The sequence below is a fragment of the Delphinus delphis genome, chromosome 9, assembly GCF_949987515.2.
Source record: "Delphinus delphis chromosome 9, mDelDel1.2, whole genome shotgun sequence".
NCBI classification, from domain to species: Eukaryota; Metazoa; Chordata; class Mammalia; order Artiodactyla; family Delphinidae; genus Delphinus; species Delphinus delphis.
Window position 1 is genome coordinate 35499211 of NC_082691.1, and position 23179 is coordinate 35522389.

General features: G+C 38.5%; 1 protein-coding gene across 1 annotated transcript; it reads left to right on the forward strand.

Moving 5' to 3' along the window:
* The first annotated feature begins 458 nt into the window (after positions 1-458).
* Positions 459-22872, forward strand: POLR1F (RNA polymerase I subunit F). The gene is made up of 4 exons (XM_060020405.1): positions 459-726; positions 5819-5960; positions 18644-18852; positions 20156-22872. Exons 1-4 carry the CDS (start codon positions 473-475, stop codon positions 20541-20543), a joined length of 993 nt encoding a protein of 330 aa, XP_059876388.1. The 5' UTR covers positions 459-472; the 3' UTR covers positions 20544-22872.
* The last annotated feature ends 307 nt before the right edge of the window (positions 22873-23179 follow it).

The following is a 23179-nucleotide window of genomic DNA, read 5'->3' on the forward strand; positions in this document are numbered from 1 at the left end:
GTTTTAAGAAGTGTTGGCGTCTGAGGCATCTGGGCTGTTTTTTAGGATTGGGTTCTCTGCACAAAATATATTCCATAAATATTTTAAAATTTATTTGTTGTACCGTCCAAGCTTGTAAACCTACCAAACCACCGTACTACTGGATATGATCAAAGTGTGAACGCCGAATAAATCTACATTCTAAATCCGATGAGGACGTAGCGAAAATACGGGTTTGCGGTCTCTTGAGCGACGGGTTAATGGTTGGCCTTTGAGCATGCTCAATGCTTAACCACAGGTTCCTAGCTCCACAGGCGTCCAAGTGCGAAAAAGCGGTTGCCCCCTGCTGGTCAGAATTGAGTACTTCAGCGCCAGGAGAGGAAATTTCCTAGGGGCGTGGTAGCTGGTGGATGACGTAGAAACCCGGCGTCCAGAGAGAGGCGGTTATTGACTGCGTAAGCAAGTGCGCGCCGTGGGAAACCTGACCAGCCGCATGGCTGCGGGTTGCTCAGCGTCTCCGCGGCCGAAGGCGGCCTCAGAAGGGCCGGTGGTGGGACCGGCCGGCGTCTTGCCTTGCCTAGAATTGCCTACCTACGCGGCCGCCTGTGCGCTCGTGAATAGCCGCTACTCCTGCCTGGTGGCGGGGCCGCACCGAAGACACATCGCACTGTCGCCGCGCTACCTTAACAGGAAACGCACCGGTATCCGAGAACAGCTCGATGCCGAGCTCCTGCGCTATTCCGAGAGGTACCAGTCTCTTACACTTCTCTTTCCCAGAGCGGAAAACATCATAACGTTGCTTACTGCTCCTTCTTTGGGGCACGGGAGGGGGCAGCGGGTGTACGTCTTAATGGCGCAGCAGAAAAGGGGCGAATGGGAGGTCTCACCGGCCTCAGCGAGCTTACCCCGAGGCATTCTGGAGTGGCAGTCCACCTCGAGAGGCTAGTGCCTCCCTGGTCAAGATCTGTACAGAGTCCCTTTCATAGGCAAGAAAGAAAACGTTAAGGTGACATGAATTGTGTCGGCGGAAGGGGTGAAGAAGCTCGCTCCACGAGAGGAAGAGGTAAGAATAGACCAGGGGTTTGGAGACCGGTTAGTTTTGTATGTTTTCTCATTTGATAATGAAAGTTTGGAATGCAGTACTTCAAAAGATTCTCACTTTATAGAAAATTATACATGAAGCATTAATACTTCGTTCAATCGTTTATTTATAAACCACGAAGGGCGGTTTTTATTGTTTTGGCCCTGGTACTCTCCCTGGTTTCTCTTCTCTTGGATCTGATCAGGGATGAGAGAAATACTATTACTTTGTTTCCTTTTTAAGAGTGGGAAAAGGAAAGCCTATTGCTCTTGAAGGTGAACAAAACCCTTTTGCTGCATTTAAAGTAAGATATTTGAAAATAACTTGAAAACGCTTAGAATTACAAGGGTGGAGGGTCAGGGGGAGGGGGCAGATATACCTTACTAATCCTCTAGACCACTTGGCTGGAAAGTAAGGGTTATAAAACTAGAGTGAGTGGATTCCCTGGGGATTCGTTATTGCCCTTCAGGAATTTAATGAACCCATGGAAATTGCAGTTTTCCTATGTCAGTTTTCTTGGGTAAAGCATCCAAGGTTTTCACTACTTTCTCAAGGGATCCTGAACACTACACAGGTTAAGCATCTAGAATTTGCAGCTTCCTTCAAGCACCAGCACACACTTGTGTGTCTATTTTGTATACTAGAGACTTGGGATATAAAAAAAAAAAACAAGATCCCTGTTTCAAGAAGCTTTAAGCACTAGTAAAGATACAGATGTAAGCCAGATAAATCAATGAAATGTTAAAATTTGACAGAAATCTAAATTAAGTTAAGAAGAAGTGGTGAATTGGATCTTAGGACCTTTGAGAACAACTTGGTAGGAGGAGGGTACTTTTGTATATGTGCTGCCGAAGCGAGCACGAGGAGGGTACTTTTGAGATATCAGCATTCTGGGCAAAAAGAGTGGCATAAACAAATGGATAGTAGTTGTGAAGTAGAACATTTTGCCCAGATAATTGTAAGTACTTTATAACTGAAGTAAAGTTTATATCAGGGGAAAGACATTGGGTACAGCTGGGGAGGAGGGCAGTGGCTCAAAGATGGGGTGGAGGATAATTCAGAAAGGATGGCCATTTTGCTCTTCCCCACCTGCCTTTGCCAGGTGTTTTTTGTTTGTTTGTTCTGTTTGCTTAAGCAGGAAGCAGGGTTACCACTTTGTCCTCTCAATAACCTCCAACTCTGAAACTTGGCACACTTTTGAGACAGTGGTACCTGTGATGTCTGGGACATAAGCCGATTTTGCAGTTTAAGAAACCACTTGATAGCATTATGTGATGGTTTAAGGAGGATGAGACAGTAAATATGAAGAAAAATTAAGAGCTTGTTATACCTGTCCAAGAGAAAATTGATTAGAGAGGATGCATTTGGGAGATTTAAGGATATGTAAGGTGGTCATAAAATCTGGAAACATAGATGTTTGATCTGTAACTAATTAATGCCTACACTTTGACAGGCTAGAAGAATAGGAACCATTACACCAGAGAGATGAGGAACTGACTGGATAATGATAATTTCTGTAACTGAATTGGACAGTGTGACCATGTGGCCTAAGTTGCACTCTGAACAGATCTGAACTCCCCACCCTACCCCCCATTATTTTTGGGGTGTGCTAAAAACTCCAGTTTATTCTGTGCAAAAGGGGCACCATACATTAAACTGTGCATTAATAATGAGGGACAAAACATTGAATATATCAAGAATTGTAATACTCATCCACCATTTATCATATATAGTTTATGTTTCCAGACTTTGGGGCCATCCTATACAATCAGGAGGACATGCTGCTCTTTGTTTAAGAAGTAAGGAAAAGGGGAGAATTGAGAATGGCTCTCATGTTAGTTATCTCAACAGCATCCTCTACATGACACACTGTCCACCTTTTTTTCCCCAGTGACAGAATTTTTTAAAGATAATACCATTTCAGTTTTGAAAAGTCTGCTTAGAGAAAATGAGTAGGTTTCCAAAACCACATTATAATTTCTAAGTTATATCTTTGAGAGATCATTTTCTTATCCCTTTTGTATATGACAGCTCTTGAGTTATTTGAAGGTGGCAAATGTTACCTCCCAGTAGTTCCAGAAAAGTCTTAAGTGTGCGTGCAGTCTAATCATCCCTTAAACTTGATTTAATTGTTTTCTAAGTATCTCAAGTGAGGCTGTCACTCGGCCCTGAAACCTACTTAGGATGGTTTCAGAAAAGCAAAGGTAAAAGAGGGAAAGGTATAATGTTGAGGTGTCTGTCTCTGTCTGATGATTTCTAGTAAATATTATGCAGTGAGTTGCTTCTGAAAAGGTTTGCTGGATTTACACAAATTCTTTTGGGTTTAGGCTCTATGGTCACATTCCCTAGTCAGCAGTTCTGAAACCTGCAGAGCTCAGTACGCCCTCTTATAAGAAATATTTTGCAGTACTACCTTTACTGTCATTGGAAACACACTTTAGTGTACTGAAATGAAACTTAAAGATAGTATAATCTACCTACAGAATTGAAAAAACATTCATATAGTGCTCTAATACAATATAGTAAAATGTACTTCAGCGTGATGATGCTCAAGCATGACTACCTGGACAGAATAAAGCCTCCTTAACCTTGAATCATTGTGAATGTATCAGTTGCAAATGTAGATTGGTGCAGGGATCTTGGGTTGACAGCTCACATAACATACAGTGTCTATAGTGCTAAAATGCTATCCTGAAATAATGTGTATATTCTCAGTAAAGCTCCATGCAAAACAAGCTACTCTTGAATTTATATATTAGTTACATTCCTGGAAATTTTAACTTATATTGAAACCATGCAAAGATTTTATGTTCATACACACACACACGCATATATGCATATATTTTTAGGTATTATGACCGACTGTTTATAAATGTTTATAAAATGAGGTTTGTCCACTTATTTAACTCATGTAGAGCTAGGGACAATTTTCATTGTGTAGGACTGTTTTGTACGTGGCAGAATGTTTCCCATCCCTGGCCTTTGCAGTGTGACAACTATGATTAGTACCACAAACTCCCAAATGCCCCTTAGGGGACAACAGTTTTCCCCCACTTGAAACTCTTTAATTGTTGATTAGGGGAAACAAAGTGTTAATTTTGTTTTCTTTCTCATGTGGCGGTTACTTTTTTTTTAAAACCCTCCTTTCTCTCTGTTTTCTGGGCCCCTAATATTCTCTTTGTGATGGTATAGTTCCTGCTTAGGAAAGCCACATGCAGAAATTAGTAATTCAAAAGGGTGCTTTCTGGAGTAAGTCTCTGAGTTTATGGATTTCCTAATTTGGTATTTAATTAAGTTCTGTTCCAGTGACTCCTGGCTGTTTTAAACAACTGCTACTAGGTATAAATTCTTACTTTTATTCTCTGTGAACCATTCTAGAAGTTTGAGTTCACCAAAAATATTCTCTGCTCTCAAAGGCCTTAGACTCCTGTCTGGAATCCAAACATGTAAACAAAGAGATTAGGTAAATAAGAACAGTGCTCAGAGTCCTATAGGAGTAGAGGCAGCATGATTTAAGCCTTGCCTGGGGTAGTCAGGAAAGTTTTCGGAAACATGTAGGTAGTGGCTGTGGCAGTGAAGTCACCAGCTCAGACTCCTTAGTAGCTGTAATGTTTTTTTTTTTTTTTTTTGCCTCTCACTGCTGTGGTCTCTCCCGTTGCGGAGCACAGGCTCCAGACGTGCAGGCTCAGCGGCCATGGCTCACGGGTCCAGCCGCTTCGTGGCATGTGAGATCTTCCCGGACCAGGGCACGAACCCGTGTCCCCTACATCAGCAGGCGGACTCTCAACCACTGCGCCACCAGGGAATCCCCAGTAGCTGTAATTTTTTAAGAACTTGGAAATGACATTTGGAAATAGTAGTTGTCCCCTAATCCTGTATGTTTAATCAACATACAGTTTGTTTATTTATTTATTTAGGCTGTGTTGGGTCTTCGTTTCTGTGCGTGGGCTTTCTCTAGTTGCAGTGAGCGGGGGCCACTCTTCATCGCGGTGTGCGGGCCTCTCACTGTCGCGGTCTCGTTGGGGAGCACAGGCTCCAGACGCACAGGCTCAGCAGTTGTGGCTCACGGGCCTAGTTGCTCCGCGGCATGTGGCATCTTCCCAGACCAGGGTTCACCGTGTCCCCTGCATTGGCAGGCAGATTCTCAATCACTGTGCCACCAGGGAAGCCCCGAACATACAGATTAAAGTGTCAGAATCAGTTCTCAAAAAATGAAATAGTTGTATTTGTTATCATTTTGTTATACTAGCAACAGTTGCAGTTTGGGGATTTTTCTCCATTAAGTCATTGGCTTTAATATTCAGGGGCTTCAGCTTTGACCCCAATACTTCTCTTGCTATATATGCCATCTAGTACAGAAATTCGGTAATGGTGGATAATACCAAAATTGCCTCGATTCAGTAATATTCACAGAAATAGACATTTTTCTTGCGAAGTCCCATTTTTTCTCTCATTCTAGCATGACTAGAATTCAGATGAATAGGAAATAGGGAAGAAGTGTCAACTTATTGCTCTTGCATACTTGGACATTTTGTTTCTGGCTACCTATCTTGAATAATTATTTTTAACTTAGCCATTATTTTGGAACGCTTTGACGAAATTGAACTTCTAAAGTTCTTGCAGACTAATCATATACTATTGTGCTTTTGTCATGGGTGATTATATTAGGAGATGTATACTCTGGACTCAGAATATCTAATCAATTAAAAGGGGATAAATATCATTTTTCTTTTCTTTTTTTTTTTTTTTTTTTTACAGCCTTTTAGGTGTACCCATTGCTTATGATAACATCAAAGTAGTGGGTGAATTAGGAGATATTTATGATGATCAGGGACACATTCATCTTAACATTGAAGCAGATTTTGTTATTTTCTGCCCTGAACCAGGGCAAAAACTTATGGTATGTATCTTTTTTTTCTATCTTTCTTTATATAGTTATTTAATTATGTAATTAGGAAAATTTTAAGAGACTGTACACCTTGGAATTCACAAGGATTGCTTTTGTAGGTAACAAAATCATTTTTAAGGAAACAATAAAAATTATTTTCCATCAGTTTAATCTAGGTAAGTTTTTTAATTTTTATTGAAGTATAGTTGATTTACAATGTTCTGTTAGTTTCAAGTGTACAGCAAAGTGATTCAAGTGATATATATTCATATATACATATATATATATTCTTTTTCAGACTCTTTTCCATTATAGATTATTACAAGACATTGAATATAGTTCCCTGTGCTATACAGTAGGTTCTTGTTGTTTATCTATTTTATATATAATAGTGTGTATCTGTTAACCCAACCTCCTAATTTATCCTCCTTCCCCTTCCCCTTTGGTAACCATAAGTTTGTCCTTTATGTTTGTGAATCTACTTCTGTTCTGTACATAAGTTTATTTGTATCATTTTTTAAAATTCCACGTATAATTGGTATCATATGATACTTGTTCTTCTCTGACTTACTTCACTTAGTATGATAATCTCTAGGTCCATCCATGTTGCTGCAAATGGCATTATTTCATCCTTTTTATGGCTGAGTAATATTCCATCATGAGTGTGTGTGTGTGTGTGTGTGTGTGTGTGTGTGTGTGTGTACCACATCTTCTTTATCCATTCTTCTGTCCATGGACACTTAGGTTCCTTCCATGTCTTGGCTATTGTAAATAGTGCACCTGTGAACATTGGAAGCATGTATCTTTTAGAATTAGTTTTTGTCTTTTCTGGATATATGCCCAGGAGTGCAATTGCTGGATCATACGGTGACTCTATTTAAAATTTTTTTTTTTTTTTTTGCCGTACGCGGGCCTCTCACTGTTGTGGCCTCTCCCATTGCAGAGCACAGACTCCGGACGTGCAGCCTTAGCGGCCATGGCTCACGGGCCTAGCCGCTCCGCTGCATGTGGGATCTTCCCAGACCGGGGCACGAACCCGTGTCCCCTGCATCGGCAGGCGGACTCTCAACCACTGAGCCACCAGGGAAGCCCTATTTTTAATTTTTTAAGGAACCTCCATACTGTTCTCCATAGTGGCTGCATCAGTTTACATTCCCACCAACAGTGTAGGAGGGTTCCATTTTCTCCACACCCTCTCCAGTATTTATTGTTTGTAGACTTTTTGATGATGGCTGTTCTGAAAGGTGAGGTGATACCTCATTGTGGTTCTGATGTGCATTTCTCTGGTAATTAGTGATGTTGAGTATCTTTTCATCTGTATGTCTTCTTTGGGAAAATGTCTGTTTAGGTCTTCTGCCCATTTTTTGATTGGGTTGTTTGTTTTTTTTGATGCTGAGCTCTATGAGTTCTTTGTATATATTGCAAATTAATCCCTTGTCAGTCACATTGTTTGCAAATATTTTCTCCCGGTCCATAGGTGGTCTTTTCATTTTGTTTACGGTTTCCTTTGCTGTGCAAAATATTTTAAATTTAATTAGATCCCATTTTTTTATTTTTGCTTTTATTTCCATTACTCTAGGAGATGGATTCAAAAAAATATTGCTGTGATTTATGTCAAAGAGTGTTCTGCCTATGTTTTACTCCAGGAGTTTGAGTATCTGGTCTTACATTTAGGTTTTTAATCCATTTTTAGTTTATTTTTGTATGTGGCATTAGAAAATGTGCTAATTTCATTCTTTTACATGTAGCTGTCCAGTTTTCCCAGCACTGCTTATTGAAGAGATTGTCTTTTCTCCATTGAATATTCTTGCCTCCTTTGTCGTAGATTAATTGACTGTTAAGTGCATGGGTTTATTTCTGGGCTTTCTATCCTGTTCCACTCATCTATGTGTCCATTTTTGTGCCAGTACCATGCTGTTTTGATGACTGTAGCTTTGTAGTATAGTCCGAAGTCAGGGAGCTTAATTGCTCCAGCTCCCGTATTCTTCCTGAAGATTGTTTTTGCCATTTGGGGGTTTTTGTGTTTCCATACAAATTTTAAAATTATTTGTTTTAGTTCTCTGAAACTGCCATTGGTAATTTGATAGTGATTGCATTGAATCTGTAGATTGCCTTGGGTAGTATGGTTATCTTAACAATACTGATTTTTCCAATCCAGGAACACGGTATATCTTTCCATCTGTTTATGTTGTCTTCAATTTCTTTTCAGTTTTTGGAGTGCAGGTCTTTTGCCCCCTTTGGTAGGTTTATTTGCAGGTGTTTAATTATTTTTGACAATTATTTTTGACATGATGGTTAATGGGATTGTTTCCTTAATTTCTCTTTCTGATAGTTTGTTTTTAGCGTGTAGAAATACAACTGATTTCTATATACAGTAAGTCCCCTACACATGAACCTTCAAGTTGCAAACTTTCAAAGATGGAAAGTGCCTTCCATCAACGTCAGGTGTGAGTGAAATCACAGCTTGCCTTCTGTCTCCTATTGCTGACTATCCTTCAGCTCTGCCATCTCCCACCTCCTCTCCATCCTCAAGTCAGTAACTCTTCTTGCCTCTTCACTTGATGTCAGCCCTGGTATGCCAGCTGTTGTACTGTACTACTGTACTTTTTAAGGTATTGTACTGTAAGATTAACAATGTTTTATCTTTTTGTGTTTTTTATGTATTATTTGTGTGAAAAGTATTATATACCTATTACAGTACAGTACTGTACAGCCAATTATGTTAGTTGGGTACCTAGGCTAACTTTGTTGGACTTACAAACAAATTGGACTTATAATGTGCTCTCAGAATGGAACTCGTTCATATGTAGGGGACTAACTATTAATTTTGAATCCTGCAACTTTACCAAATTCATTGATCTCTACTTGGTTTTTGGTGGCGTCTTTAGGATTTTCTATGTATAGTATCATGATCCGCAAACAGTGACAGTTTTACTTCTTCCTTTCCAATTTGGATTCCGTTTATTTCTTTTTCTTTTATAATTGCTGTGCTAAGACTTCCAAAACTGTGTTGAATAAAAGTGCTGAAAGTGCTCATCTTTGCCTTGTTCCTGAACTTAGAATACTTTCAGGTTTTCACCACTGAGCTTGATATTAGCTGTCGGTTTGTCATATATGGCCTTTACTGTGTTAACGTATGTTTCCTCTGTGCCCACTTTTCTGGAGCGTTTTTATTGTAAATAGATGTTAAATTTTATCAAAATCTTTTTCTCTTTCTATTGAGATGATCATATGGTTTTTACTCTTCACTTTGTTAATGTGTTGTATCACATTGATTGATTTCGTATTTTGAAGAATCCTTGCGTCCCTGGGATAAATCCCACTTGATCATGGTGTATGATCATTTTAATGTATTTTTGGATTTTGTTTGCTAGTATTTTGTTGAGTATTTTTGCATCTATGTTCATCAGTGATATTGGCCTGTAATTTTTCTTTTTTGGTATCTTTGTCTGGCTTTGGTATCAGGGTGATGGTGGCCTTATAGAATGAGCTTGGGAGTGTTACTTCCTCTGCAATTTTTTAGAATAGTTTCAGAAGGATAGGTGTTAACTGTTCTTTAAATGTTTGATAGAATTCACCTGTGAAGCCATCTGGTCCTGGACTTTTGTTTGGGGGAAGTTTTTAAATCACTGTTTCAATTTCAGTACTTCTGATTAGTCTGTTCATATTTTCTTTTCTTCCTGGTTCAGTTGTATCTTTCTAAGAATTTCTCCATTTCTTCTAGGTTGTCCATTTTATTGGTATATAGTTGTTTTGTTGTAGTCTCTTATTATCCTTTGTATTTCTGTGGTGTCAGTTGCAACTTCTCTTTCATTTCTAACTTTACTGATTTGAGTACTCTGCTTTTTTTCTTGATGAATCTGTCTAAACTTTTATCAATTTTCTTTATCTTTTCAAAGAAATAACTTTTAGTTTCATTGATCTTTTCAATTGTTTGTTTTTGTTTATTTCATTTATTTCTGCTCTGATCTTTTGATTTCTTTCCTTCTACTAACTTTGGGTTTTGTTTGTTATTCTTTCTTTCATTGTTTTAGGTGTAAGGTTAAGTTGTTTATTTGGGATTGTTCTTGTTTCCTGAGGTAAGATTGTATGCTGTAAACTTCCCTGTTAGAACTGCTTTTGCTGCGTCCCAAAGGTTTTGGACCATCGTGTTCTTGTTGTCATTTGTCTTTAGTTGTTTTTTGATTTCCTCTTAGATTTCCTCAGTGTTCCATTGGTTTAGTAATATATTGTTTAGCATCCATGTGTTTGTGTTTTTTACAGTTTATTTCCTGTGGTTGATTTTTAATCACATAGCGTTGTGGTCAGAAAAGATGCTTGATATGATTTCAGTTTTCTGAAATTGACCAAGGCGTTTATTGTGGCCCCAGATGTGATCTATCCTGGAGAATGTTCCATGTGCACTTGAGAAGAAAGTGTATTTTGGTGCTTTCAGATGGAATGTTCTAAAAATATCAATTAAGTCCATCTTTGTGTCATTTAAGGCCTGTGTTTCCATATTGATTTTCTGTCTGAATGATCTGCCCATTGATGAAAATGGATGATAAAGTCCCCCACTGTTATTGTGTTAATGCTGGTTTCTCCTTTTATGTCTGTTAGCATTTTGCCGTATATATTTTTTGTTGTTGTTTTTTCCGGTACCTGGGCCTCTCACTGTTGCAGCCCCTCCCGTTGCGAAGCACAGGCTGTGGACGCGCAGGCCCAGCGGCCATGGCTCATGAGCCTAGCCGCTCCACGGCATGTGGGATCTTCCTGGACCGGGGCACGAACCCGTGTCCCTTGCATCGCAGGTGGACTCTCAACCACTGCGCCACCAGGGAAGCCCTGCCTTATATATTGAGGTGCTCCTATGTTGAGTGCGTATATATTTACAATTGTTATATCTTCTTTGATTGTTCCCTTGATCATTATGTAGTTTCTTTGTCTCGTGTAACATTCTTTATTTTAAAGTCTATTTTGTTTGATATAAGTATTGCTACTCCAGCTTTATTTTGATTTCCATTTGCGTGGAATACCTTTCTCCATCCCCTCACATTCAGTCTGTATGTGTCCCTAGATGTGAAGTGGATCTCTTGTAGACAGCATATATACGGGTCTTGTTTTTGTATCCATTGAGCAAGTCTGTGTCTTTTGTCGGGAGTGTTTATTTACATTTAAGGGAATTATCGATATGAATGTTTTTATTGCCATTTTGTTAATTGTTTTGGATTTGTTTTTTAAGGTCTTTTTTCTTCCCTTCCTCTTTTGTTCTCTACTCTGGTGATTTGATGTCTATCTTTAATGACGTGTTTGGATTGCCTTTTTTATGTATCTATTATAGATTATTGGTTTGTGGTTCCCAGGAGGTTTTGATATAGAAGTCTGTATATGTACAAGATTGTTTGAAGTTGCTGATCTTTTAATTTCAAAAGCAGTTCCAATATCCTGCATTTGTACTTTCCTCTTCTCACGATTGCTGATTTGTGTGTGGACGATTTCCTGCCTTTACTTTATGTTTGCCTTTACTGGTGAGCTTCCCCATTCGTAATTTTCTTGATTCTAGTTGTGGCCTTTTCTTTTCCACCTAGAGAAGTTCCTTCAGGATTTGTTGTAACGCTGGTTTGGTGGTACTGAAATCTCTTAGTTTTTGCTTGTCTATAGTACTTGATTTCTCTGTCAAATGTGAACAAGAGCCTTGCTGGGTAGAGTATTCCTTGTTTTAAACTTTTCCTTTTCGTTAGTTTAAATGTATTGTGCCTCTCCCTTCTGGTCTGCAGAGTTTCTGTTGAAAAATCAGCTGATAAACTTATGGGGGTTCCCTTATATGTTATTTGTTACTTTTCCCTTGTTTTAATATTTTTTCTTTAATTTTTGTCAGTCTGGTTTTGGTGTGTTCCTCCTTGGGTTTATCTTGTATGGGACTCTGTGCTTCCTGGACTTGAGTGAGTGTTTCCTTCCTCACGTTAGAGAAGTTTTCAGCTATAATCTCTTCAGATATTTTCTCAGGCCCTTTCTCTCTCTTCTCCTTCTGGGACCCATATAATGCGAATGGTGGTGCATTTAATGTTGCCTCAGAGGTCTCTGAGACTGTCCTCGTTTCTTTTCATTCTTTTTTCTTTAGTCTGTTCCATGGCAGTGATTTCCACCATTCTGTCTTTGAGCTAACTTATTTGTTCTTCTGCCTCAGTTATTCTGCTATTAATTCTTTTACTGTATTTTTCATTCCAGTTATTGTATTGTTCATCTGTTTGTTCTTTAAAAACACCTCATGCAACTTCTTGGTCTGTGCTGCCAATTTTTCCCCCAAGATCTTAGATTATCTTTATTCTCATTACTTTAAATTATTTTTCAGGTAAGTTGCCTATCTCCACTTCATTTAGTTTTTGTAGGTTTTTATCTTGTTCCTTCATCTGGAACGTATTTCTTTGCCATCTCATTTTGTCTAACTTTCTGCGTTTGTGGTCTCCTTTCTGCTGGCTGGAGGATCGTAGCTCCTCTTGCTTCAGGTGTCTGCCCTCTTGTTGGTGATGCTGGTCCTGAGGCTTGTGCGGGCTTCTTGGTGGAAGGTACCAGTGCTTGCCCCCTGGTGGGTGGAGCTGGGTCTTGTCCCTCTGGTGGGCAGGGCCATGTCAAGGGGTGTGTTTTTAGGTGGCTGTGAGCTCAGTGTGGCTTTAAGTACCTTGTCTGCTGATGGGTGGGGCTGTTTTCCTATCCTGCTGGTTGTTTGGCCTGAGGCTTTTCATCACTGGAGCCTGCAGGCTGTTGGGTAGGGCCAGGTCTTGATGTCAAAATGGCAACCTTTAGGGGAGCTCACACTGATCAGTATTCTCTGGGGCCTCTGCCACCAGTGTTCTTGCCCCTGCCATGAGCCACAGCTGACCCCCACCTCCCCCCCCAGAAATCCTCCAAGACCCATAGGTAGTCCGGCCCCGGCTCCTATGGAGTTACTGCATTATGCTGGGTCCCAGTGTATGTGAAGCCTTGTGTGCACCCTCCATGAGTGGAGTCTGTGTTTCCCCCAGTCCTGTGGAGCTCCTACACTCAAGCCCCGCTGGCTTTGAAAGCCAAGTGCTTCCAAGTGCTTTTAGGGATTCCTTCTCCTGATGCCAGACCCTCTGGCTGGGGAGCCTGACATGGGGCTCACTCTTGTGGGGAGAACCTCTGCAATATAATTAATTTTCCAGTTTGTGGGTTGCCCATCTGGTGGGTATGGGATTTGATTATGTTGCGAAAATGCCCCTCCTGCCGTCTCACTTTCTTTTTTGTCTTTGAATGTAAAAATATCTCTCGGTGGGTTCCAGTCTTCTTTATCAATGATTGTTCAGCGGTTGTGATTTTGGTGTTTCTGCAAGAGGAGGTTAGCTCAAGTCCTTCTACTCTGCCATGTTTTCTGGAATTGAGAGGCTGCTTTTAGTTTGGATGCTTGCTGTCTCTTTCCTCAGTGTGTGCTTGCCATTATCCCCTTGATATGGGGTGTGTAGGTACAGCCTTCCTTACATGCTCCCTGGACAGTAGGGGCAGCACATGGCGCCTGGTGAAAGGTCTTGTGTGGGTGCCCGCGCTCCACTCCTGGGACACCGGGGGCAGGGCGTGTTGCCTGGTCGTGGGTCTCGTATGGATGGCTGTTGTCATGCCCTCCTGGGACAGCAGGGGCAGGGCCTAGCACCTGCTCATGGGTGTTCTATGGGCGACTACTCTCCACACCCTCCTGGGACACTGGGGGCTGTACTTGATGCCTGTTCATGAGTCTCGTATGGGCTGGTGCTATCTGTGCACTCCCGGGACAGCAGGGGTAGAGCTTCACGCCCGCTTGAAGGGTCTCGTATGGGTGCTGCTCTCCATGCACTCCTGGACTGGGACAGGGCAGGGCCTGGCGCCTGCTTGTGGGTCTTTTAGCAGCAGTCCATGCCAGCCTCAGGAGCCTGCTGTGGTGGCAGTGACTCAGCACACCCCTGGAGCTCCTATAGCGGTGTCCTGTTGTCTGGGAGCACTCACAGGGGAAAGAAACTCGTGGTGGGCCTAGTCCTTTCCCTGGGTCTGACCTCTGAAGCCTGAGCTTCAGCACCCAGCCCCCTCCCACACCAACAGAGGAGTGTCTCAGGCTGGGGAATGCAGTGTGGCAGTGCCGGTCTTCTGTGCATGTTATTCTCCATTTTGCCTTCCACACACCAGTTGCTGCTCTCTCCTCTTGGGCTATGAAGCTATCCCTCCATACATTCTGATCTCCTTGTTGGTGAAGAGACTTCCCAGGGTGTGGGAACCTTTCCTCCTTCACAGCTCCTTCTTTGGGGTGCAGGACCCATTGCGATTCCTTCTTTTTCATTTTCCTTTTATCCTGCGTGGCTGTGGGGAGGTTTTCTTGTGATCGGAAGTCTGAGGTCTTCTTTTGGCATTTAGTAGATGTTCTCTGTGAATCGTTCCACTAGTAGATGTATTTTTAATATTTTTGTGGGAGAAGGTGAGCTGCATATCATACTCCTCTGCCATCTTGATCTCCTCCAGCCAGTCTGTGACCTTTGGTTGGAGCATTTAGTCCATTTACATTTAAGGTAATTACCAATATGTATGTTGTTATAGGCGTTTTTAAAAATTGTTTTAGACTTGTTTTTGTAGGTCTTTTTTTCCCCTTTTTTAATTTTATTCTCCTGTGAGTGGGTGATTAGCTTTAGTGTTATGTTTGGATTCCTTTTGTCTTTCGTTTGTGTATATCTATTATAGATCTTTGGTTTGTGGTTACCATGAGGTTTTTGTAGAGCAGTCTCTCTCTCTCTCTCTATATATATAAAAAACACATATATGTATATAACATACATATATAGATATAAAACACATATGTATATATATGTGATTGTTTTTAAGGTGTTAACCTCTTAATTTCAAATGCATTTTAAGTGCTCTACATTTGTACTCTTCTCCCCTCATGATTACTATTTTTGATACCATATTTTACATCTAATTGTTTTGTTTCCCTTAATTGCTTATTGTGGATGTAGGTGATTTTTACCACTTTAATGTTTTCCCCTTCCTACTAGCTTTGCATGTGGGTGATTTCCTACCTTTACTATATTTGCTTTTACTGGTGAGTTTTTGCATTTTGTAATTTCCTTGTTTCTAGTTGTGGCATTTTCTTTTTTGCCTAGAGAAGTTCCTTTAACATTTACTGTGTAAATCTCGTGTTGTGGTGCTTAATTCTTTTAGCTGTTGCTTATCTGTGAAGGTTTTAATTTCTCCATCAAATCTTATGAGACCCTTGCTGGGTATTTATTCTTGGTTGTAGATTTTTCCCTTTCATCACTTTAAATAATCTTGCTACTCTCTTCTGGCTTATGGAATTTCTGCTGAAATATTAGCAGGTAACCTTATGGGAGTTACCTTGTAGGTTATCTATTGCTTTTCAGTGTGTCTTGGCATGTTCTTTGAGTTCATCCTGTGTGGGACTCTGCATTTCCTGGACTTGAGTGCCTCTTTCCTTTCCCAGGTTAGGGAAGTTTTCAGCTATTATCTCTTCAGATATTTTCGCAGGCCCTTTCTCTCTTAACCTTCTGTGTCCCCTATCATGTGAATCTTACTGCACTTGATATTGTCCTAGAGGTGTCTTAAACAATGTCATTTATTTTCATTCTTTTTTCTGTTCAGCGGCAGTCTAGGCAAGTTTTTAAACTCCATGATACTAAAACTGACGTGCATGTACAGAGTATATGCCCCATCCAATTTATTCTCTGTATACCATCAGAATGATTTTAAAGGTTTAAAATTTTTTTTATTATTATTTTATAACTTCTCAAATATATACAAGTATAGTTTGTTTATATAGGATTCAGATGGTATAGCAACATATAGAACTGGAGTTGCAAATCCAAATAGCTGTGGGACCAGGCAGGTAATGGAAATGAATGATAGGGGTCAGGGCATCCATACTGTGCTGTGGAAATGAAGGCCCTGTGGGGAAGGTCTTTCAGTTTTTTGTTTTTTAAGAGAAGGTGAAAATGCAGAAGTTGATGTGAAATCTACTAAAATGTGTACATTTATCCACATCACTTGCTCCTTTCCCACCAGCAGTTCTCTGTGTTCATATGTACTTATATATGTATTTTTTCCTTTAACTAAATGTCTATAGGAATTGTTTAGTCCATGAGAACTGTTAACTAGCCCTTGATACTGTTAATTAAAATGTAGGTCAGATTTCACTATAACAAAATTACAAGGCCTTTCTAATTTAAAAATGTTTTTCAATGTCATTTGAACTGCTAGAAATAGTACCCTTGCCCTCCAAACTGGGATCCTATAACCTCCATACTATTAAAGTTGGTGGTAGATTTGTACTTTAAAATTCCCAAATTAAACTGTCATCTGCTTTTTGTAAATTATCATAAATGTAAATATGTGCATGGAAATAACATTCTAATTGTACAGAAAGTGAAATGAAGTTAAATTATCCCTTTTACTCTGTCCCCTACAATAAGATCCAGTCCTCAAATACATGTGACCATTTTTTTCCATTTAATAATATGAGATATAGTTTACATACAATATAATGTATCAGGTTTAATTTACATACAGTAAAATGCAGTAGATCATCCTGTGCAGCTCAGTGAATTCTGACAAGTGCATATACCATTTTCTCTCCTTAGAAGTGACTCTCATGCCCTGTCCTGGTCAATCCCCTTTATCCTAGATACAAACACTATTTCATTATCATAAATCAGTTTCACTTGTTCTGTAATTCCTTATTAGCGGAATTTTTCGTTATACACTCACAGTCTGGCCTCTTTTGGTCATGTTTTTGAGTAATGTCCATGCTGTCGGGTATATTGGTGGATTTTGTCTTCTAATCGTTCATGGTATTCAGTTATATGAGTATATATGTACTTTGATTATCAATTTGATTATCCATCCTCATTGATGGACATTTGAGTTGTTTCCAGTCTGGACCTGTTACGAACAGAGCTATTGTAAACATGTATTTTCATTTCTCGTAAGTAGAAACTTGAAGCAGTATTGCTAGGTCAGGGTAAACGTGTGTTTAACTTTATGGAGAACTCATATCCCCTTCAGTACTTCCAGTTGCTCTGCATTCTTGCCGACAATTGGTGTTGTCTTTTGATTTTACTGGTGGGCATATGGTAGTTTTTCCTTACGGTTTTAATTTGTATTTCCCTCATGAGCTCTTTTTCATATGTTTCGGTAAGAAGGGCCTGTTCAAGTACTTTATCCCTTTTTAACTGGGGTTTTGTATTCTTTTCATAGTTTTGGTACACATCCTTTTCAGTTAACTGTATTGTGAGTATTCTTTCCCAGTCTGTGTCTTATTTATTAACTTTTAATGGTACCATTTGACAAGCAGAAGCTTTTAATTTTGATGCAGTCTAATTTATCATATTATACTTTCTAACGCCTATCTAAGAAACTTGGCTACCCCTCAGTTGCAAGGATATTCTTCTATAAGATTCTAGAATTTTTGTAGTTTTAGCTTTTCTGTGTAGGTCTGTGATCAATCTTGTTTTCTTGTGTGTACGACTTCATAGGTCCTTGAGCTCCATTCTCTTGCCCATATTCAGTGTTCTCAACCCATACATTGAAAACTTTTCTTTGCTCATTGAGTATTTTTTAATTGAAAACTTTGTAACAGTTTTAGAAAAATTGAATGTAAAGTATAGCATTCTCATATACATCACCTCCTTCCACACCCCTCCCCCCCAAAAAACCTCACATAAACATACAATTTCAGTTATTATTGACATACATACGGATGTGGTACATTTGTTACAATTGTTGAGCCAATATTGATACATTATTAAAGTCTATAGTTTACAGTAGAGTTCACTCTTTGTTCTGTACATTCTTTGAGTTTTGACAAAGGTATAATGACACGTATCGAACATTACAGTATCCTATGGAATAACTGGTCACTCTAAAAATCCTCTGTGCTCTACCTATTCATTGCTCCCTCCCTCAGAAACAATGGCAACTACTTTTTTTTTTTTTTTTTTTACACTGTCTCCATAGTTTTGCCTTTTCCGGAATGTCATATAGTGGAATCACAGAGTATGTAACCTTTTCAGATTGGCTTCTTTCACATACAAATGTGTTTAAGGTTCCTCCATGTCTTTTTCTTGGCTTGGTAGCTTCTTTTTATTGCTGAATAATATTCTAATGTATAGATGTAGCACAGATCCTTCAGACCATCCAGAAGGTATCATTCTGGACTCCTTATAAGGAGACAAGTAAGTTTTATTCTGTCACATGTGGAAGGAGGTACTGCCATTAAACAACACTGTATATGTGTTAATATTTCTTACAGTTTTATAATTCAAAATATGTGATTTTTAAAAAAATGCTTCGGGTTTTCATTCATATACTTTATATATGTTCATAACTAGGGGAACAGAAAACTAAGTTCCTTGGAAATTTTCATTTTAACCTTAAAATCATATAGTATTGTTATTATTATTTAGTTTTAAAGCTTCTAGTAATGTTATGGTTTAGTTAAAATAGCCATGCTCAAGGTGAGCTTTCTAAAAACTCTACAGTGTTCCTAAAGTGGTATTTTAGTATAATATGTGGTAAGTTTTAAATGAGGATCGACTTTTTCGATATTGAATTATACCATTATTTTGACATTTTCTATTTGAAGATCACTTTGAAGACTGTAAAGTTTGTTTCACCTTTAACTCTTTGGCTCTCTTCTTGATGTAATATTTTTTCCTTCTTCCCAGGGTACAGTTAATAAAGTGTCTTCCAGCCACATTGGCTGTTTAGTACATGGGTGCTTCAATGCCTCCATTCCTAAACCTGAGCAGATGCCAGCCGAGCAGTGGCAGACTCTGGAGATAAACATGGGTGATGAACTAGAATTTGAAGTATTTCGTTTAGACTCAGATGCTGCTGGAGTATTCTGCATTCGGGGAAAACTGAATATCACTAGGTCAGTTCCTAATCACATTATTATCATTTTGATACTTAATCGTTTCTATTAAATTCTGAATTTAGGAAACATAAATCCTGCTTTTAAAAAGTTAATTTTTTTTACTGGAATATTTGTACTTTCAAACCATAAAGTCAATGTAAATATGAATCATAAGTGCTCTGACAGTGCATTGAATATTCTGAAGCTCTGCATCTAACTGGTCTGTATTTTATTAATTCAATTTTTTATTGTCTAGTTTGTTGGTAATCTTTTTAAAAGTTGATCCCTGAACTTGAGACTACTAGAAGCTTAATCATATTGCATAACTATTACCCTTTTGTTTTTACACAGTTGAAACAAAAATAATGCTTTTATTATTGTCATTATACCAGGTAGATCATTTAATTTCTGTATTTTTCTTGTTTGGAATTCTTGTAAGAATTACTTTGATCCTGAGCCTGGGTTCATGGGAGCCAAGTTTAATGGGGGGGGGGGGGGAACTCTTCGCATCCTGTGTTAGCAACTTTTTCTAGATTCGGCCTTGATAAGGCCTTGATAAGTAACAAGAGTATGGGTTAAAGTTCTAGAGCAGCTGTCCAAAAGAACTTTCTGTGATGATAGAAATGTGCTATATTTGTGCAATATAGCTTGTTGCTCAAGCCTCACTCTTGAGCATCTGAAATGTGACTAGTGTGACTGAGGAAGTGAATTTTTTAAGTTATCTTATTGAAATTTCTTAAATTTAAATAGGTGGCTAGTGCTACTCTATGGGACAGCAGTTCTATAGAGAGAGGGCTACTTCATTGATCCTTGTTTTTATAAAATATTCACAACTTTGAAGTCATACTGCTTCAGCATAGGTTAAGAAGAACAATGAACTATTACTTGAAACAAGGATTGAGGTAGTAGATGGGGAACTCCAATACTTTGATAGATAGGAGAAGTTTTTTTTTTTTTTTTTTCCTATCAAATGTCACTGGTTTGGCTGGTAAGGCTGGGTATGGTGATGTTTAGTGTTCAGTTTGGTTTTCTGAACCAAGCTAAAATTTAGAAGGCATGTTTTTGACAAAAGTTTATGTCATTTTTATATATGAAACAGTCTAGGAAAAGTACTTGGGAGACAAAAAATTTAACATTTCCAAGACATGTCACTGTGCTGGGAGATAACAGGATAGAATATTTGAAATTTGTGTCCTAGGTATGGTATCTTGTACTACTGTCATTATTTAGAAAAATCTTAGCATGTGGGGAATATTCTTGATCTTATTTTGTTCTTTCATTTTTGCTTAATGTTCCATAAATTTTTTAAACTAATTTATAGTTTACAAACCAAGTGCTCTGCAGTTTCTGAAGAAGTAACAGAAACTGGCACTGAGGAAGCTACTGAAAAACCTCAAAAGAAGAAAAAGAAAAAGAAGAAAGACCCAGAGCCATATGAAGTGGAAAGTGGTATCACAGAGCTAGCAGATTTTGCAGATGTTACCATGAAGGAAGAGACAGATCTGCAGATTAATAACAACAATGTGAATGGCCTCTGGAAGGAAGAGCCAAAGAAGAAGAAAAAGCACCAGGACCCTGTTTTCCAAGGCAGTGACTCCAGTGGTTACCAAAGTGACCATAAAAAGAAAAAAAAGAAAAGCAAGCACAGTGAGGAGGCTGAATTTGCACCACTTTTGGAACATGCACCAAAAAAGAAAAGGGAAAAGTAATTTTCTTTAGTGCATTTTAAATATGATTTGGTTTTTTAAAAATTGATTTACACAAAACAGATGACTAAAGTTTGAACTATGAAATGTTTTGTATTCCAGTACTTTGCAAAACAGGGAACATTTGATGAGGAGTTGAGTTTTTGGTGCTAAAATTACAAAACAGATAAATTTGGGAAATGCCAGTGTTATTAAAGTGCTATTTTACTATAGACAGAATAGAAAGGTAAGAGCTGCCCTCAGTCTCAACTCCTTCATTCTTCCAGTGTATACATTCTAAATAAAATGATTTCTACAGTCTGCAAAAGGACTTTTAAAATACTGTTATTTCATATCATACAGAATGAGATTTGAGCTTGGGCTTTAGAATTTTTTTTGTTGTTACAGGTTTCACATTTAGTCATGATATTACATGACATGCTATTTTGCTTTGTTTAAATTACCAGTTTTAGGATTTCTTTTATCATGGCTACTACAGTATTTCTACTGTTTAACTTAGAATGGTTTGCCAAAGGAGTTTCTGAAGTTTCCAGAGCTCTTAAGAACCTTGCCACTACTACTGACTGTGTGGTAGGAAACAATATTCACTATTCTTTTCTTCTAGGTGCATGCATGTTGTTTTCCTTTCTCTCTCAGTCTAAGAGGTTGATGGAGAGGCTGTTTTCTGACACTTGTTCATTTGTGCCTCAACCATTCTGCTTTTGTTGTGTGTTGGAGAGGAGGAGAGTGTGCTGAAGACAGGAAAAATGTGATTCTGACTAGTGGGGAACTTCCCTACTTTTAATATTTGAGTTAAGCTACTAGAAATTATTATGAAGAGAAAACAGCTATTCACTGCTTTCACTGAGAAAATGTGGAATATGTCTTAACTATTGGAAAACAAACAGTGAAGAATGAAATGACAAGCTGGTTGAGCCTGATAATCAGTGCAAGGTTGTGTTCGTTCAGGTAACAGGTATTTGATGATCTGTGTGTAAAACACATTCTACTGAGGTCCAGGGGTATAATGGCAAACAAGGTAGAAATAATTCCTTCCCTCATGGAATGTCATAGGAAAAACAGATGCACATACACAATATAAGTAAGAAATGCAGAAAATTACTAATTGTGGTAAGTGCTGCAGAGAAAAAGAAGATTGTCTACTCACTGTTAGTTGTGATCATGGCAGCCATTTTCATTGCCATTTATCTAGTATCAGACATAGTAGTACTGGTCTTACATTGTTTAATGTTTGTTAATGTATGGGTTCCCAAAGTAGTAGATCCAATCTGTAATGATAGAATATAGAATTTGGAAAGTGGCAGTCATTCATAATGTTTGTCTACAAGCACATGTGCCAGACAGTGGAAATGTGCAGGCCAGTATCTTTCCTTATCATTAGGTTCACGTGGGTATTTAGCCCTCAAAATGTAGCTAGTCCAAATAGAGATGAGGTATCAGTATAAAATACACATCAGATGTTGAAGATGTACAGAACATGTAAAATATCTCAATTTTGTATATTGGTAGATTATAATATTTTGGTACAGTGGGGTAAATAAAATGTTACAATTAAATCAGCTTTTTTCATTTTTTTTTTTTAAAGATTAAAAATTGCATCTGAGGGGCCCACATTATCTTTGTTCTGGACAGCACTGGTTTAAAGGAAGGATGATTTGAAAAAGATTTAAAACAAGCTATACCATATTCTCAAGAGTTTAATGTAGTACCATACCCAGAAAATGTCGTATAAATACTTCCTTTAAATTTAAATACATAATTATAATGTCTGACTTAATGTGAAAAATTAATGTTTAGTGAAACAATTCTAAATCCCTTCTGGTAAATACTAAGGAAGCTGTTAAATTGATGCTATTCATGGAAAAATACTTTGTGGCTTAGCAAAATAAATTCCCACATATTTATTGTATTTTGCTTCAGTTGCTGCTTCTGTTAATCAATGTTGTATTTTAAAATAATTTGCATCTTTGAAGAAAAGCGTATGCTGAACTTGAAACTAGATTTATTCATGGTTTTTCACAATGTCAGTAGCTTTGAAAAGGCAGAGCTGGTCATTTGCCTTGCCTAGAATAAAGTGACAATGACAGTTGCTTTTATCTGATACAGAAACCTCTGATGATGGTATCTTCCATATATACTTCAAAACACTTCTCACATGCTACATTAATCTAGGTTTTTCCTTTTTATCTTGGAATTTGCTCATTAAAATCCTCTAGCCTAGACTAGACCCCTTATCCTCTCTTCAGTTCCTATTAATCATTAATCACTGGGAATAAACAGAAGTTTGAAACGTTTTCAGGGCTCTGGTCACCACACCACCAATCATACCCTCTATCAATCAAGGGGATAACGGCCAGCACATACTGAGGAAAAATGTGGCAGGCATCCATACTGAAAACAGCCCTCCAAAATACAGGCTACACAGGGATGCTCCCACATAAAAACAACCCTTCACAGTAGGTAAGTTTCTCCTAAATTCACAGAGAAATGTAAGTAAAATGAAGAAGCAGAGGAGCCAGTCCCAATAAAAGAACAAGAGAAAGCCCCTGAAAGAAATAATAATGAAACAGACCTCTCCAGTCTACCAGATCGTGAATTTAAAAAGGAGGTAATAAAAATAATGAAGAAATTAAAGGCTA